We start from the raw sequence: 17,318 nt of genomic DNA on the forward strand, positions 1-17,318 counted from the left end.
CCCCCCCCCCCACTACAAGGTCCCTACATACAAAGATCTGTTGTTACTCAACTACCTGTATCCAAGGTCAGTTCTAGCCTATTGCACTCAAGGTCATTTCCTACTTGCTCCTGTTCCTTGTTATAAAAAATATAAAACCTCTATTCAAATTACTCTGCTTGCTGCACCTGGCAGAAGGGCAGCATGGCAGACACTCCCTGTCAATAAACATTTGCTTGAACTCAGAGATGTGTTTCTTGTGCATATTTGTACCAACTACCCTAACATTTACCTCTTCTTAAATGTCTTTGGCATGGAAATATTTTAATGTTTCACATAAAACATTTTAGAATACACTTGCTATAGATAGATTCCTTTGGCCTTCATTTTAGAGACATAAGTGGATCAAGTATTCTCATCAACCTGAAGAGAATATCACTTCAATGTACCCCTTTTCTTTGATTTCCGATTGATTATAAATTGATAGATGAGGTGCCAAGAATAAGTTGCACTGAATGGTAGATATGAATAGTAGAGTAACGAGGGAAAAAAAAAATTTCCTCTGTAAATTTCTAATAAGGAAAAGATTGGCCTTTCCTTTACATTTGTGTCTTTTGTAAGTGAGAATAATATGCCAACCTCTCCCTCTGGTCTCCCTTTTCTTTTACCATCAACATAGTATATTAGATAACAGGAAATGTATTGTTTTCTCATTCTTCACAGAAAATTATCACAAATTGAATAGCTTAAATAATACAAATTTATTTTCTCAATTTCATGAGGTTATCTTTTGTGAGGTAGGAGTGTGGGTGTAGGTATGTGGGTTTTCTGTCTGGAGACACACATCCCTTTTCACATTCCCTAAGGCTTCACTTTTTTCACTTTAGATGAAATTAGTATATCACAGTTGGTTTGTAGCCTTTTCTTACATGAGCAAAATGTAGCTCTCTCTCACAATAAGATGTCTCAGCATATGCTAAATTTTTGTAAATGTGTATATTTCCTGATTTCATCATATTGTTTGGATTCAGAAATCTCAAAAAAATAGCTAAATATTGAAATATTTTGTGTATACTTTACATCCCTAAGTGTTAACTACCCACTAACAGGATGAATGACACTCTTCTAGATATTATATTTTGCCATATGAAAGAGAGAAAATATTTTTATCATTTGACATTTGTGCAGATTGCATTGTCTTCCTGTATAATACAAAGGTATCCTGGACTCTTACATTATTAATAGTAAATTGGCTGCCACAGTATTATCACTACTATTGTTAATTCTTGATTCTGTGGTGTTGGGCCTTATTCTAATTGCTATATATGGATTGTCTTATTAAGACATACAACAATGATGTTATAACCATATTGTGAAGAAGTACTCTTTTCCACATTTTATAGATGAGAAAACTGAGACTTATATATGTTAAATAATGTATTTAGATAACGTAATAACATATATATGTTAAATAATGTCAAATTTGTGATCCAAATACAATTCTAGTTGAAAGAAGCTCTTAGCCATTATATATCCTACAAAATCTCACAATACTATTACAACAACAATAACAAAATAATTGTACATTCACTGTATGGATAAATGTTCATGTATTTTCATTTCCAGTACCAATTTTCTCCTCCTGTATAAATACTGCTTTGCATTTGGATGAATTGCTTTGGAAATCTATATTCTTTATCTTTAACTTTTGTATCTAGGAATATATCTTATGAAGGATATTCAAAGTTGTACAGACTTTCAAACATAAAATAAAGAAAGAAGAAATAAAAAAGGCTGTTAGTTACTATTAGAGATGCACTGAATTTGTCTTTATAGAGGCCATGCTCACTGAGAAAGAAATACATACCAATATGATTTTATTTTTATAACCTTTATTTTTAGATTCTATTACAATGTGTAAATCTCAAGTATCACTACAATGTAATTTATGACAAACTTATTCATTTTGAGCATTCACAGATCTATGAAATTTGTGAAGAACTATGTAAACAGCATTATTATATTCATGGCTATTCACTTATTTTCATGAAGCAATCCTTGATTGTTTTTCTCAAGAATACAATAACATAACAAACCACACATATTTAAAAAAATTGGTGGCCTCTATTCATAGGTCCTAAACCCAGTTCAATTACATGGCCATCCTACTTTAGCTGACCCTCTTTTTATTATTTCTATTAACATTTCTCTGAAATTGCCATTAAGGAGTGCTTTATTTACATATGCATTTTATTTTTAGTCTTTTTAATAAAGCTATGAAAATTCTATAAAATAGAGCTAAACATCTTAGGTTGAGATTTTCAACAATTAAGTATTTAGAAACAGCTCACATGTCACTTATATCTTTGCAAATTAGGTAACAGACAAAAAGGTAAAATGAGATTCTTCTATTTACACCAAAATTCTATGTATGGATTTGTGTTCAAATCTGTTTGCTTCTATTTTGTATAATTTTAAATTTTCATTGTAATTGCCATTCTACATCATTAAGTTCAATGAATATACAATTTATGTAGTAATATGACAATGCCTTCAGAAGGGTAGTATTTTATAATTAGTACAAACAATAATTTACATAAAAGAGAAGTCTATTTTTACTTAAAGCTTTACTTAATGAGCTCTTGGTGCCAAATATTTATTTTAATTGATAAAATGTCACAAGTAGTCACTTCTGGGACAAGAATATCTGTATAAAATCTAACCATGTTATATTTTTTAAAAAATTATAGCTCATAATGAAATAGAAAAAAGAACAATTTTATAATTATTTTTTGAAATGCTAAGAAAAAATTGTGGTGAAGATCTAGTAGCCAATATTTTTTATTTTACATAAAAATCAGGCAATGTAAAAATATTTAATGATAAGTCACAGATAAACCTGCCCACCAAACATCTTTTTATACTGAATCATATAAAAATTCAAAATACTATAATATTGATATGGGTGTAAAATAATGATGAACTGAATCCATGTTCAAGGTGATATTAATTTTTTAATTGAATGCATTTAAAAATATTATAAATGTCATATTTTTTATTGTTCCCTAATTAAATTGTCAAGACCTATTTTCAATGGGCTTAGCAGGTATGTAATGCAATGCTTTATATAGTCTAGTGAAACACTGCATGGCACCTTTCACACTAAATTAGAAGTGATTCAAATAACCTAAGATGAATGAATAAATATAGTGTAGAATCTTTGGGCCCTAGATTTAGTTTCATAGGTACCTTGGGACAAATGTCTCAAAGTGATAATCTCTTGTATTGAGTATGGGTATTATAAAATACATCACAATTTAAAAACATTCTAGACATAAAGTTCCATGGAAATGTCAGTTTTTAATTTGATTCTCTTGTGGCTGTCTTTCTTAATCTCTCCTCTCCATCTCTCAATCTCTATCCATGTCTCTTCATCACTATAGGTATGATTAAATATTCCTTTATTTAAAAAAACTGGATGGAACAACAAAAATGTGTTTTAATGACTTACATAAATATAATTTGTTATTTTTAAAATTTTAAAAGTATATTTATGAAGTATGTTTGATATACGTGCTTCAAAGTCTTCCGGAAAAGTTCTCTAAATAAAACTACTTTTTATGTACCTCAATCTTTGCCTAATCATGGATAACTTGATACAAGAAAGATTTCATATTTCTGGAATAAAAATCTTGAGAAAATGCATCATGGCCATTCATTGTTTTTTTTTATTATTATTATTTAACAAGGGCATTTTTCTAAAAAACTAGGTTTCTCATTGTTGGTAGGATGAACACAGCTAGAGTGAGCAAAATAAACATATCATAAGCCCAGATTACTTTATTGTTTAATGCAAAATATACTTCATATCAAAGAATATTGAGGAGAAAGTGACATCCTTGTCATATTTTGTAGATGAAAATAAAGAGGTCCAAACTGATTACTTCTCAAATGTAAGAAAGCAAGTTAGAGGCAAGAAAGCAAGTTGACAAGAATCACTATTTGAATGTAACTTCATTCAAAGTAAACACCTGGCAAGCAGGTGTTAAAAGCCTGCCCTATATTATAACTTGAAAACTTGCCAAACACATTTTGGATAGTGTATAAGTGACGTAGGAAATACTGTGCCCAAGTCATTATCTGCTCAGACCCATACTCTGAGATCAAATAGATAATTGCATATTGGGAATCATTTTATTGAAGTGAAACATCAAGTTTGCCTACAGTTAAAGGATGATTAAACAAAAATGCATAAGAGAAGATCAATGTGACAAAAGAGATTGAGTTGGGCCATTATTTGTATTGTTGAACAGCACAGACCAGTGCTAGATTGTATAAATAATAGTAAATAGATATTTGTCAATTACATTTCCTCTTAATTACCTTCATTTTTTTTTTGAGAAATGTGATACATAGAATAAATTTTCAAGTTCTGTTGTTACTGTATGAACAAAGTGGGAGATAAAAAAAAAAAGACAGGCTGACCATGTGTGGTGGTGTGCTATTACTACAGTCCTAGCTACTCTAGGAACTGAGGGGGTCACCTGGTCCCAGGAATTCAAGGGCAGCCTGGGCAACATAGTGAGATCCCATCCACAACACAACACAACACATCAAAAGACAAGCTATGAAACTCAATACTAAGTCTCCGAGTCAATACCAAGTCTCTGAGTCAAGATAAATGTAACTTCAGGTAAATCCAAAATATTTGTAGAAATGAAGAGCCTATGTTTGTATTCAATCCCAAGGCATTTTATAGGCACATATAAATTGGTTCTGAAGCAATGCAGAATGAACTCAAGCACCTCAAAATGTAGAATGATCTCTGTACATGGAAAAATAATTTTCTAGCTCTCTAGTAAGAAGATGTTTTAACTAAACATTCAATCCAGATGTCCATTACTTCTATTAGGAACTTCATTCTAAAACCAAGGCAAAATACTTTTATTGATTTCTAAGTGATAGATATTTTCCTATTTGTGTTTGTATTTGTGTGCATGTGTTTGAGGGGAGGTTGTAAGTACGAGCTAGTGAGAAGTAGGCAGATATGAAAATTTTCTACATGGTCTTCTGATTTGTTAAAAATATCAAATCACCTTTGTTTGCTGTAATGATGAATCCCTCCAGAGTTACTCATACAATTCTTGCAGAATCATTTATCAATGCAAAAATATCCATCTGCTAAGGCTGCCCACCTGTCTTAGAGAATCAGAGCTTGTTACTGGACTGTCTTCGAGAATGTTTCAATAAAAAGAGTTTGGCATACACCTCCTTAAAAGAGTCTTATTGACACAAATAAATCACCTTTGCAGGCTGTAAACAATACATCAAAGTGAAGCTCTATTTTTTACTTTCCTTGCCATCTTTTCCTTTGTCTTCCTTTTCTGTGTTGTCTGTTTCATATTTCTCTTTATCCGGCTTTGTTACACTATCATATGAAGGTGGGGAGACAGTGGATGGGGTTGCATCTGTTTTTTCTGGAGTGGAGTTCTCATTAACATTATCAAAAACTATATCTTCTTTATTGGGCAAATCATCATCTTTGTCTCCATCTTTTATATATATGCTTGATATATTTTTGACATTTTGCCGCAAGCGGTAACGTCTGTAAGCGCGCTGAATGATAGTAGCAGATACATCCTCTTGTTTTCGTTTTAGTGTAGTTGTGATGGGTTCATAGGATACTTTAGAAGGATTTGCAGACATGAACCTTTCTTCCATCTGTGAACGAAGAGAATCCATCTCTCCACTTTCACCCAAAACACGCTTTGTAAAAGCAAATAAAATGTCAAGACAGTGAATCCGGTCACCACTGACCATTGGCAGGTCCATAGCAATGAGCTGGACTTTGTTTGGTTTTGCTATAAGAAGAGGAGGATCCAGGGCAGCTGCAAAATCAGAGAGTTTGCTATATTCTATAAACTGGGTTGCATCGGGATCAAACTTCTCCCAAACCTCATAGAACATCTCAAAGTCATCCTCACTCAGGGGCTCTGCACTTTCTTCAGTAGCAACACTGAAGTTCTCCAGGATGACAGCGATGTACATGTTCACCACGACCAGAAAGGATATGATGATGTAACTGACAAAATAGAAAATCCCAACAGAAGGGTTCCCACAGTCTCCTTCAACTGAACTTCCTGGATGAACTTTTTTTGGGTCACAGTCAGGTGGGCCATTATTGAGAATAGGTGCCAGCAATCCATCCCAGCCAGCAGAGGTGGTGATTTGGAACAGGCAAATCATGCTGTTGCCAAAGGTCTCAAAATTGAACATGTCATTAATTCCAGCTTCTTTCTTAACATAGGCAAAGTTGGACATTCCAAAGATGGCATAGATGAACATGACCAGGAAGAGCAGGAGGCCGATGTTAAACAAGGCAGGAAGGGACATCATCAAAGCAAAGAGCAGTGTGCGGATCCCCTTAGCCCCTTTGATCAGACGTAGGATTCGGCCAATCCTGGCAAGACGGATCACTCGGAACAGGGTTGGGGACACAAAATATTTTTCTATCAGCTTAGCAAGAAACATACCTATTAGGGAGGAAAAAATGAAAAGAATATCTTTAAATATTCATACTAAACAGTATCATAATTCTAAATAGTTTTATGTATTATCTTTATCTCTTACGAATTCAGGACTGTTAAGTTTATATTGAACCAATCTCTCAAAAGAAGAGCAAAAGGGAAATGAGTAGAATTACTCTTATTTCACATTTTTCCTACTTTACTAAGTTCACAGACCCTTTTTTTTCCTTCACAATATTTTTAAATTATAAGAAAATAACTGCTCATATTGAAGGATTCAAGAAATACACCAAAGTTTTAAAAGAAAATATAAATCACTTTAAATATTACCAGTTATAACTAATTAATATTTAATATTTTGTTGAGCAATCCTCCACTTTTGGATTCAAACACATGAACGTACACATAGACATACAAATATAATGATGTCCTTTGATTTTGTAGTTTCTCTTTGTGACATGTGGTGTAAATGTTGCTATACATATGACAATTTTTACAGTTGTAATGTTCTGTCAAAATAATTGCATATTGAAGAATAGCATTTATATTACTTTCAATTTTCTGACTGAAAAATTACCTAAATAGGCATTTTTCCCCTAGTTATATAAGTGTTTTAATAACACATAAATAGAAGCTGAGTTAACTATATATTTAAAATTTTGTTTTGAGATTGACAAACCTATCTCTAGAAAGTCTATAATATGTCTAACAGCAGTATATGAAAATGCTCATATTCCATGTTCACCAATACTGGGCAGTGCACTTTACCACTGAGCTACACCCCAGGCCTGTTTTTTGTTGTTGTTGTTGTTTTTCTATCTTAAGACAGGGTCATGCTAATTTGCTGAGGCTGGCTTTGAACTTCCTCCTGCCTCAGCCTCCCAAGTTGCTGGGATTATAGGCCTGTGCCACTGTGTTTAGCTGCACTGCACTTCTTTACAATTTTTATCAGAACATCTTTTTTTCTTTATTTTTTCCTATTATTATTACTATGTTATTTTTTATTGTTCTGTTTAGTTATACATGATAGTAGAATGTATTTTGACAAATTATACATAAGAGAATATAACTTATTCTATTGGGATCCCACTCTTGTGGTTGTACATGATGAAGAGTTATCTTGGTCGTGTATTCAAATACAAGGCTGGGAAAGTTATGTCCAATTAATTCTACAGTTTTTCCTTTTCGCCTCCCTCCTTTTCCATGGTTTCCCTTTTGTCCAATCCAATAGATTTCTATTATTTCTCTTCCCAGCCTCCCTTGTTTTGGGTTAGCATTCATAAATCAGAGAACATTCTGCCTTTTTTGTTGCTGTTGTTATTTTTTTTTTTACAAGAACATCTATATGCTACTTATAATCTATTAAAATGACTTATTTATTTATTTTTTTTAGAAAATAAGCTATCATTTTTCTTATTGATTGGATATTTGTATCTTTGTTGGTTATTTTAAAATTTTGCCTGAGGAAGGTCCTTGCCTATTTGTCTATTAGAATGTTTACTATATTCTTATTTATCTACAAAAGTGATTTTTCTTTTGGAAGTTTGATTCATTTTGGACTGGAGTGTGGGACTTGAGTGTTGCATAAAATTCCCCATTTCTTATTTGTCTTTCAATCAATTTTATGTATGGTAAGTTTACTTGCATTGTATATTTTGATTATTATGGTCATATCCATTATTATATTTTCATTATAGACTCGGGTTTATGTCATAAATAGAAAAAAACTATTAAGAGTTCATGGTTAAATATCTATTCCCAGGACTGGGGATGTAATTCAATGGGAGAGCTCTTGCCTAGTATGCTGAAGGACCTGGATTCAACCCCCAGTACCACACTTACACACAAAAAATCTTTTTCCACATATTTTCTACTTGACTCCATTTTTTTTAATGTCCTTTGATTCATTGTCATGCCTCTGCTTCCCAATTGGTGTTTTATTGTTACCAACAGGATTTCCAAAACTATACATTACACAATTTAACTATCAGAAGGAAAAACACTATGAAAGAACCTATGATGAGCTTGGGAGAGAGATTCAGGGTTCTATCTCTTAATTCACTTATTCCTCTCTCTCTCTTTTTGCTTTTGTTGGTGCATTATAGTTGTACATAATAGTTGGATCCATTTTTGACGTAATTATACATGCATGGAATTTAATTTACTTCATTCCAGTTCCCAGTACCCTTACCCACTGTTTCCCTCCCCTCCTCTTTCACCCAGTTCCCCGTCTTCTACTCTACTGGCCTACCTTCTACTCATTTATATATTTTAATTGTTTTTTTATAAGTATACATAAAGGTCAAATTCACTGTGGTATACTTTACATGCACATAGCAAATTCATTCTGCATTTCCTCTCCTTTTTGTCCTTCCTTCTTTTCGTCCTTTTGTCCTTCCTCTCTCAATCTCCTTCTATTCTGTTGATCTTCCTTCTGTCTTTATGATATCCAACCCCTCTCTTTTTTACTCCCTTATTTTGCTCTAGCTACTGCATATGAGAGAAGACATATGACCCTTGATTTTCTGTTGAATCCATTTTTAAAAATACTAACCTCCGATTCACATAATCATTGTACTTAGTAAATAAGTAGGTCTCTATGCTTTCAAGTTTATTTTGGATTATCTCTTTGAATCCATTGAACTTTTATTTTGAAACCCTATTATACTTATAATGATATTACATAGTCATAATATCAAGCAATAAGAAGCCACTTCTCATTACTCTAATTTTTTTTCCAGATTAATTTTAGAGTGATTTGGAGAGTGATAAAGATCATTGGCCCCTTGTTTTAACATGCGTACCTGTTTGTTTTCTTATCTGATGGCATTAGCCAACACTGCTAAACACGGAGGTGATCGGGGGATGCTTTTTTGTCTTCTTGACTTGTTGGGAATTATTTCATTATTATTTTTCCTTAGTGTTAGTATAAAATTCCTACCTAAATTTTAATTTGTTTTCTTATATCTTAATTTTAGTGTCACTTGTGGTGATAATATTTGTTAATAATTGATTTTAAATGCCTCTTCTAAGTTTTGTAGGAGTCAGTTTTGTGGCTCTAAGACATGAAACCTTTAACCTTTCTGAGTTTGTTTGATCATCTGTAAGTTTCATTTGTATCAAATGATCTACATAATCCCTCCCATTTAGTTTAGAATACTAAAAATAAATGTAATTTTAAAATATTAGGTGTGTAAAGATAATGAGAAAAAAGAGAAAGAAAGAAAAAAGTCATGATAATGAAAAGTGAAGAAGTATAAAATTGTGTATTGTGATTCATAGATATTACTGTGATTGGTTGAGAAATGACTGTATTTTATAGACTGGCCAAGTATTATGCCCTAAGAAATGATGCTGACATTTTTTGGGACTTTAAATTCAGGGAGAACTTTCACAAAGAGTCATGGATATTCTGGCCATTCATATCACTAATCAAAATATAGGTCTTATATTCCAAAACTGGCAGCAATTTCAAATTCTGCACTGGTTTCCAAGAAGTATCTACAAATAAGCATGTTAGTTAGCTTTGTTAAGGGTAAACCTGGAAACTAAATATCAATGGGTATTATGTCTTCCCAACAGGTGAAACTTTGGACTTTCAGGCCTGTAGGTGTGAACCCAGGGTTCTGAAACAGGGATTTGGTTTTGTTTCTAAGGTTCCTTCATTCTTTCATTGTACTAATTTACATCAAAGTAAATTTATATTCAAGAATTCAGACACTGCTCTGGGCACATATGGAATTTAGTTTATTAAAAACTAAAACTTAAGGATGAATAAATGGCCTTACCTACAATGGAGAGGATCACAACCACAAAATCAAAAATGTTCCATCCTACAGTGAAGTAGTAATGTCTGAGGGAGATCAGCTTGAGCACACATTCTCCAGTGAATAGGATAATAAAAACCACATTTATCCAATATAAAACATAAGTCATGTAGTCACTTTGTCCCTCTTTCTCTACCATCATGGTTACCATGTTGAGGCAGATCAGAACCATGATAGTAATATCAAAAACTTGGTTTGTTACGAGGTCAAATATACATCCTTGGAATTTGTTCTATAAGAAACAAGAATAACATGGAAATTAGAGAAGTGTTCAGATGTCATCTATAAAGTTAAATATTCATTAACAACTAAATATAATTTTAAAATTCACATATATGCATATATGTTAATATAAAGCATTCTTTTACCCCTGGTCTAGGAATTGGCTTTTGTGGTTTTTTGGACCCCAGCTTTTTCATTGCATTATAGTATTTCTTCTGTTCTTCTGTCATAAAGATGTCTTGACCTCCAAGGTAAAGAAATAAAACACATCTAGTTAAAACCAGAATCACTGAATGACTTCTTTTTCTGGTCCTAAAACAGGTTAAAAAATAAATTAGTATAGAAACAAAATGCATTTTATTATGTCCATTGTAGCTATAAACAAAATCTTTCTTAAAGGATTACCTAAGTATAGTGACATGAATCTCCATACATAATGAAATGTGCATACATAAAATATATACATTACATATAATAATGATTGGCTTGATTATCTTTTTGTTTACTAACTTGTGTTATTTCAGACTATGTGCTGATATTTTTATCTACTTCTCTTATCGGCATTTTATTGCTAAATAGCAAATATGTTAGTGAGGGTTATAAGAACTAATAGTGGTAAATATCTTCTTTGATGATCTGGTTAATGTTTTTTACTCTTATAAGATGTATGAGCCCAAAATTATTATCAGCTCTCTATATATTTGTATTTGTTTTTGTTTGACACCACTCTTTTAAGAGAGAAAAATGATTACATAATAAATAGTTAATTTATGTTTCTTTATCTGTGTCTGTATCCACATCTATATCTATGTCTGTATTTCAAGAAACTCCTTATGAAATCCCAAAAAATGAATTGCCATATACATGCTTTATTGGTTAATACCATTATGCACAATAAAATTCTTGGTATTAAGGAAAATCACAATAATGAACTGGTAAGAACTGAAAGACTTTCTGATAGATTATAAGAAAGAAAATACAATCATTATGACTTTATAGTAAAAAAGTTAACATTTAAATGAAGTTTTTTTTCCATACTGGAAAAGATGAAATCTCATGTAGGGGAGGTAAAAGCTTTGGTTATTACTTTAGACTTTTGTTAATTTCTTGAGGTTTTCTGTGATTTTTACAGATATGTACATATTCCCCACTGTTCTATAGTATCACCTATTAAAGTCACATCAAAAATTATAATAATGCATTCTAATTTAGAATATTCTAATAGAATAATCCAGTTTTGAGATTTTGTAGTTCTCAAATTCTTCTTTAATTGGTAGGGTCCTAGGTTGAAGATGACCCAGTTATGGCCTCCCTTCAGTTCTCCTGGGTTAAGGAATGTTTAGCTCCCTGCTACACCACATTACTTATTCATCAAACACCTATGATAACCAGATTTAGAGAGTTCTTAAAGTGCTTTAATTTACTTTCCTCTAGTGGATATGCAGTGTTCATGTAATTTTAGCATTCATCTTATCTACCAATATTAGTCATGAGAGAGAGCCTTGTGTCAAAGTCAAGAGATGCCCCAGTGTTCCAAATTGTTTATTAGTGGGGCTGAATATCATGGCATGTTGAAAGCTTATTAGGGGAGAGTTGGAACATATCAAGTAAGAACTCTGAATTAGAAGTGAAAATCACAGTAGCAGATTTTGTGTCTTCTTCTAATCATAGCCTGGTTGTCAATACGATGAAGGGTGGGAGGAAACTAAGAGGAAATTTTGAAATGTTACAGTAGAGAACCCAGTCTTGCTGTTTTGTTTCTTTTTTATTGTCAATTATATAGGTCTTGTGCAAAATGTATCCTTCGTGCAAAAATCTAGTTGGCAGAGAGTCTCTAAGTCAGGCTGGTCTACTGGTATGTGATACTCTCTAAGGTATTACTTGGTAATTAAAACTGCAGTTTTGATGTTTTGCCATTTTTATTCAAAGCTTCTCTCTTATTCCTAGGCAAGTTTTAAATCTCTTTACATACAAATCACCTCCTCTTAACAGAATATCTACATCATTCATTTATTAAGAGGATCAATTGTGAGAGTATATGCTGAACACTTAGCATAATACTGGTACTTGGCAAGCAAAGTTTGCCATCCCTAATGCCAAAATCCAACATCTGAAATGTTCTAAAATCTGGAACTTTTCAAATACTGTCAAAATACCCTAAGTGGAAGATGCTGCACCTGACATCATGTGATGGGTAGCAAAAAAAAAAAATAAAAATGCAAATGCATTAAAAATGTTCTATAAAATCACCTTCAGCCTAAGTGTATAAGGTATATGAAATGTGTACGAATTCTACATTCAGTCTTCTGTCCCATTTTCAGTATCTCTCATTTCTCTCTCTCTCTCTCTCTCTCTCTCTCTCTCTCTCTCTCTCTCTCTCACACACACACACACACACACACACACACATTTGCAGATATTCCAAGATCTGAAAAACTTCTGAAATCCAAAACATTTCTGGTCTTAAGCATTTTAGAGAAAGGATACTCAACATGCTGTAGAGTAGTTGCTATTATCCTATACAATAAGATTATAATTACTGAAAGGGGTTGTTGTTCCTTAGATTTACTCAAGTGCTCAGGTTTATACTAGGCATGTCTGTAAATATATCACATAATTTTCCCAATTAATAACTTCCCATAGTTTTTCAGTTTATAATTTGAACCCATTAATAATTTATATTCTAATTTTCCATAAGACACTTATGATTAACTATTAAAATCCAATGGTCACATGAATTTATTAAAGATGAAGAGAGTATACTAACATGGATGACAGCTGAAAAATCTAGTAAAGCGGGATTGGTTAGCAGAAAGAGATGTGGGTAGATCCAGAAGGTGAGATCAAAGTACTAAGGCTAAAAACATTAAGAGGCAACATTGCATTGTGGGGGGGAAAAACATGGTCTTTGAAGTTCAACAGAGTTCTTCATGTGCTTGTGAATAGTCCATCATGTGCAATAATGACATTTCAATGCATATACATCTATCCTCTTAGGTACAAAGTCAGTATCTGAAATCATGTCCTCTCTAGTTCTACCATTCATCCTCCAAAGATCTCTTCCTGGAGGTGGTGCCACAGGCAGAGTAAACAGTTAATTGACAAGAAACAATACTCAGACTCTATGCTCTTGCAAATCATCAGCAAACTATGCAATCCACCACCTAAAATATCTTGACTGAATACACTTCCTATTCTTCATTGCCACAAAGTGCTATTTTGGATACTATAGGTATGGCCCACATGGTTGGTAAAATAGGGTCTGAACTAACCTCTGTCTCTCATCAACTATTCTGTGAATCACTGCTAGATTAATCTGGTGGTGGCGGGGGTGGAGGCGGTGCGCTGGGAATTGAACCCAGAGGCACTTTACCACCGAACTACATCCAGCCATTTTTCTATTTTATTTTAAGACAGGGTCTCATTAAATTGCTTAGGGTCTCACTAAGTTGCTAAGACTGGCCTCAAACTTGAGATCCTCATGCCTCATTCTTCCACTGGGATTACAGACATGTGCCACTATGCCCAGCTAGATATATTTTTATTGAAGTTAAGATTCATGGTCTTTGGAATAAGGAGCTCTGGGGTTAGATTTATGATGAAACTACTTTATGGCTGATTATATATAAGTAACATAACATCTCTTAGAGTTTAACTAGGGATACTAACGTCTTATAGATTACACGTGAGATAGTTTATGCAGGATAAAACTATAAGTCCTAATTATCAATGTGTTGTTCAAAAGTTACTTGTTGTAATGATATATCAGCTCCTGCTGAAAATTATCTCAAATGACATCTCATATCTGCTTTTAAAAAGGCCCAAACCTCACTTTTTGTTATTTCTTTCACAATTCTAATCTCCATACAGACTGGATAGGTTGTTATTATTCCCAAATTGCTGCCTCCTTAACCGTCACTGGGCATAAGCTTCCACAGTTCTGTTCCCTTCATATGAATCATCATCTTTTTACTTCCCAGTTGCTGCCTATCTTCTAATTTATGTTCTAGGGTCTGCTCAAGTGTCACATTGAATAGACCTTTTTATGGCTGTATCCACTTTTTGGCTGACTGCTCACGTACATTTTCATTGTTGTTAGTTTTTACTCACTATGATCTCATATCATAATATTTGGGAATATAGTATAGTAGAGGGCCTGAATGAATAGACCAAATGTCCAAGATACAGGGGATGTACGAATGATTCTATTTAAACTCCATTGCTTACTATATGTGTAATTTTTTTTTTTAATGTGCTGGGGATTAGACCCAGGGCATTGTGCGTACTGGGAAAATGCTATGATTCTGAGCTACACCTTTAGCTCTAGATGTATGATTTAAAGTAAATTATTTCACCTTTCTATGCCTTTCCTCATTTCTAAGATATCATCTATAATAATATTACCATTAAACTTGACATTATGCATTGGATCTTGTGCCCCTTCCCGCAAATATGTTGAAGTCCTAACCCCTAGTACCTCAGAAAGTTGACCTCATTTAGAAATTGCGTGGTTGCAGTATAATTAAATTAAGGTAAAGTCATGGGGAAGTGGAGGGGTGCTTAATCCAATACTCAGTAGTTGCTCTAGTAGGGACAATTGGTATTGTCCTTAATAGATGAGGAGGAAGACACAGAGATTAGCATGTAGATACAGACAGAGAGATTAGTGTTTTGCTTCCAGGAACCATGGAATGCCTGGGCTACCAGAAGTTGGGAGATGGAGAAAGGACCTTCCCTCAGAGGCTTTGGAAGGAGCATGACCCTGCCAACACTGATTCTGGTCTTGTAGCCTCCAGCATGGTGAGAGAACAGGATGCTGTTATTCTAAGCCATCCAATTTGTGGTATTTTGTTATGGCAGCCCTAACGAAATAAGGCAGTCACAGTCAGTGTGAGAACTGATGAAATAAAAATACTCAGGAAAGTACCTGGCTTATAGAACTCAAAAAATCTTAGTTTTTATTTCTTATGCTGTAATATAAACTCCTCAAGTTCAAAAGTCACATTTATGTTCTTCCTATTACAGGACCAGCCTAATACATACCACACAGAATAGTGGCTCAGAAGAAAGTCAAATAACTATGAAATGTTGTTTGAATAAAGAATTAGTGACTGTTTCTTAATTTTCTAATCCTCTATAGAGAACACTGGAAAAAATGGAATAGTTGAAATATTGCTTAAGAAATTTATGATTTAGGAAATTATTTTCTGCACAAAAATGAGTAAAATTGAACACACCTATAATTGTATCTATTGTCAATTATTCAAAAAAATACATGAAGCACTAACAAAATTAATTACTAATTGATACCAAAGTAACTTTCACATTATATTTTTGGGAAAATAATCATTCATTTCTTTTCAGGGAAAGGATGAAAATACTTGAAATACTTATCTTCTTTTTCTGTTGGTTGAAATTATCTATGATGACACCAATGAACAAGTTCAAAGTGAAGAATGATCCAAAGATGATAAAGATGACAAAATACATATACATGTAGAGATTGTATTCATATTTCGGCTGCTTGTTTACCTATAAAGTAAATTTAAAAAGTAAATTAAAAAGTTAGTAGTCACTGTTTTCATTTCTTTTTCATGTGGTTTGACAAGGCAATCCTCAGTGCTAGCCTAGGCAAACTTGGTATTTCAGAAACCATAGCATTATTGAGGCTTAACCTGGTCATTTTTTTTGATACTGGATATTAAACCAAGGGATGCTTTACCACTGAGCTATATCTGAGATACATATCCAGCCCTTTTATTTATTTATTTATTTTTATTTTGAGATAAGGTCTCACTAAGTTGCTTAGGGCTTTGCTAAGTTAGCCAAGGCTAGCCTCTCCTGCCTTGGCCTCCCAAGTGGCTAGAATTACAGGTGTGTGCCACCATGCCCAGCTTAACCTGGCATTCTTAAAAATGTAATCAGTATTGAAAAAAAATTAACAGATGCTTATTATGTACATAGATGTAATCTGCAAATGATTATAAAGAACCTACCCATATATAGTACTTATTCTCAGATTGGTAGAAAAGTTAGTAACTAAATGATCTATAGTATGCTTTTTATTTCCAGAAAAACCTGTAAAGGGGATGACACCATACTTAGATAAATTTTGTTTTATTGTTTCTTCATTTGTTTACAAAAATATCTTCAGAGAAATCTGTGACAATATGAACTAGTTAGTAATCTTTAAATTTTCTTACCATGGAATTTATTTTGTAAAAAATCTACCAAAGTGTTTCAAAATATAAAAACAGTAAAAACTATTTAAAATTATTATTTCATTTTTATATCAAGAAACTAATATTTATTAAGCATTTTTATTGCCACTAGTATGCTAAGAGCTCTATTTGCATTTTCTTGTTGAATCTGTAAAAGAACACTTTGAGGTAGGTACTGAATTATGTTATTTTTACAGGAGAGTAAACTAAGGCTCAGAAGGGTAAAGAATTATGTTCAATGACCATTGCAGAGCCTTAGAACCAGAATTCGAGTCTGGATCTGTCTCCAAATGCTGCACTCATAACCACTAGGTTACTATCAGGTAGAAGTTCTTTATTGTATTTGCACATACATAGGGCTCCATGCAGCTATAGTTTGAGGACCACTGAACTAAACTAAGGATATTTTTAAAATTGTAAAGTTTAGTGTTATGTTGATTAATACTTACATCAACAGAATCAACTGCTGCATACATGATGTCCATCCATCCCTTAAATGTGGCCTGTAAATAAAACATTAACAGAATCTGAATGTGAAGTTT

At 33.0% G+C, this 17,318-nt stretch overlaps 1 protein-coding gene and 1 long non-coding RNA gene across 7 annotated transcripts in view; one reads left to right on the forward strand and one right to left on the reverse strand.

Annotated features, from left to right (window-relative positions):
* The window catches only part of LOC125619422, a 144,264-nt gene that overhangs the window by 37,617 nt on the left and 89,329 nt on the right, over positions 1 to 17,318 (forward strand). The gene's annotated exons all lie outside the window — the stretch shown is intronic.
* Scn9a (sodium voltage-gated channel alpha subunit 9) overlaps positions 1,588 to 17,318 on the reverse strand; it is an 86,236-nt gene continuing 70,505 nt past the window's right edge. For both annotated transcript variants that reach the window (XM_015478980.2, XM_015478979.2), the window contains exons 22-26: positions 17,226 to 17,279; positions 15,950 to 16,087; positions 10,702 to 10,806; positions 10,295 to 10,565; positions 1,588 to 6,512 (exon numbers count right to left, since the gene is read on the reverse strand). In XM_015478980.2, the coding sequence (XP_015334466.1) occupies positions 5,320 to 6,512; positions 10,295 to 10,565; positions 10,702 to 10,806; positions 15,950 to 16,087; positions 17,226 to 17,279 (1,761 nt within the window). In that variant the 3' untranslated portion in view covers positions 1,588 to 5,319. The remainder of the gene's footprint in view (positions 6,513 to 10,294; positions 10,566 to 10,701; positions 10,807 to 15,949; positions 16,088 to 17,225; positions 17,280 to 17,318) is intronic.

This window comes from Marmota marmota, unplaced genomic scaffold, assembly GCF_001458135.2.
Source record: "Marmota marmota marmota unplaced genomic scaffold, marMar, whole genome shotgun sequence".
In the NCBI taxonomy this organism is placed as follows: domain Eukaryota; kingdom Metazoa; phylum Chordata; class Mammalia; order Rodentia; family Sciuridae; genus Marmota; species Marmota marmota.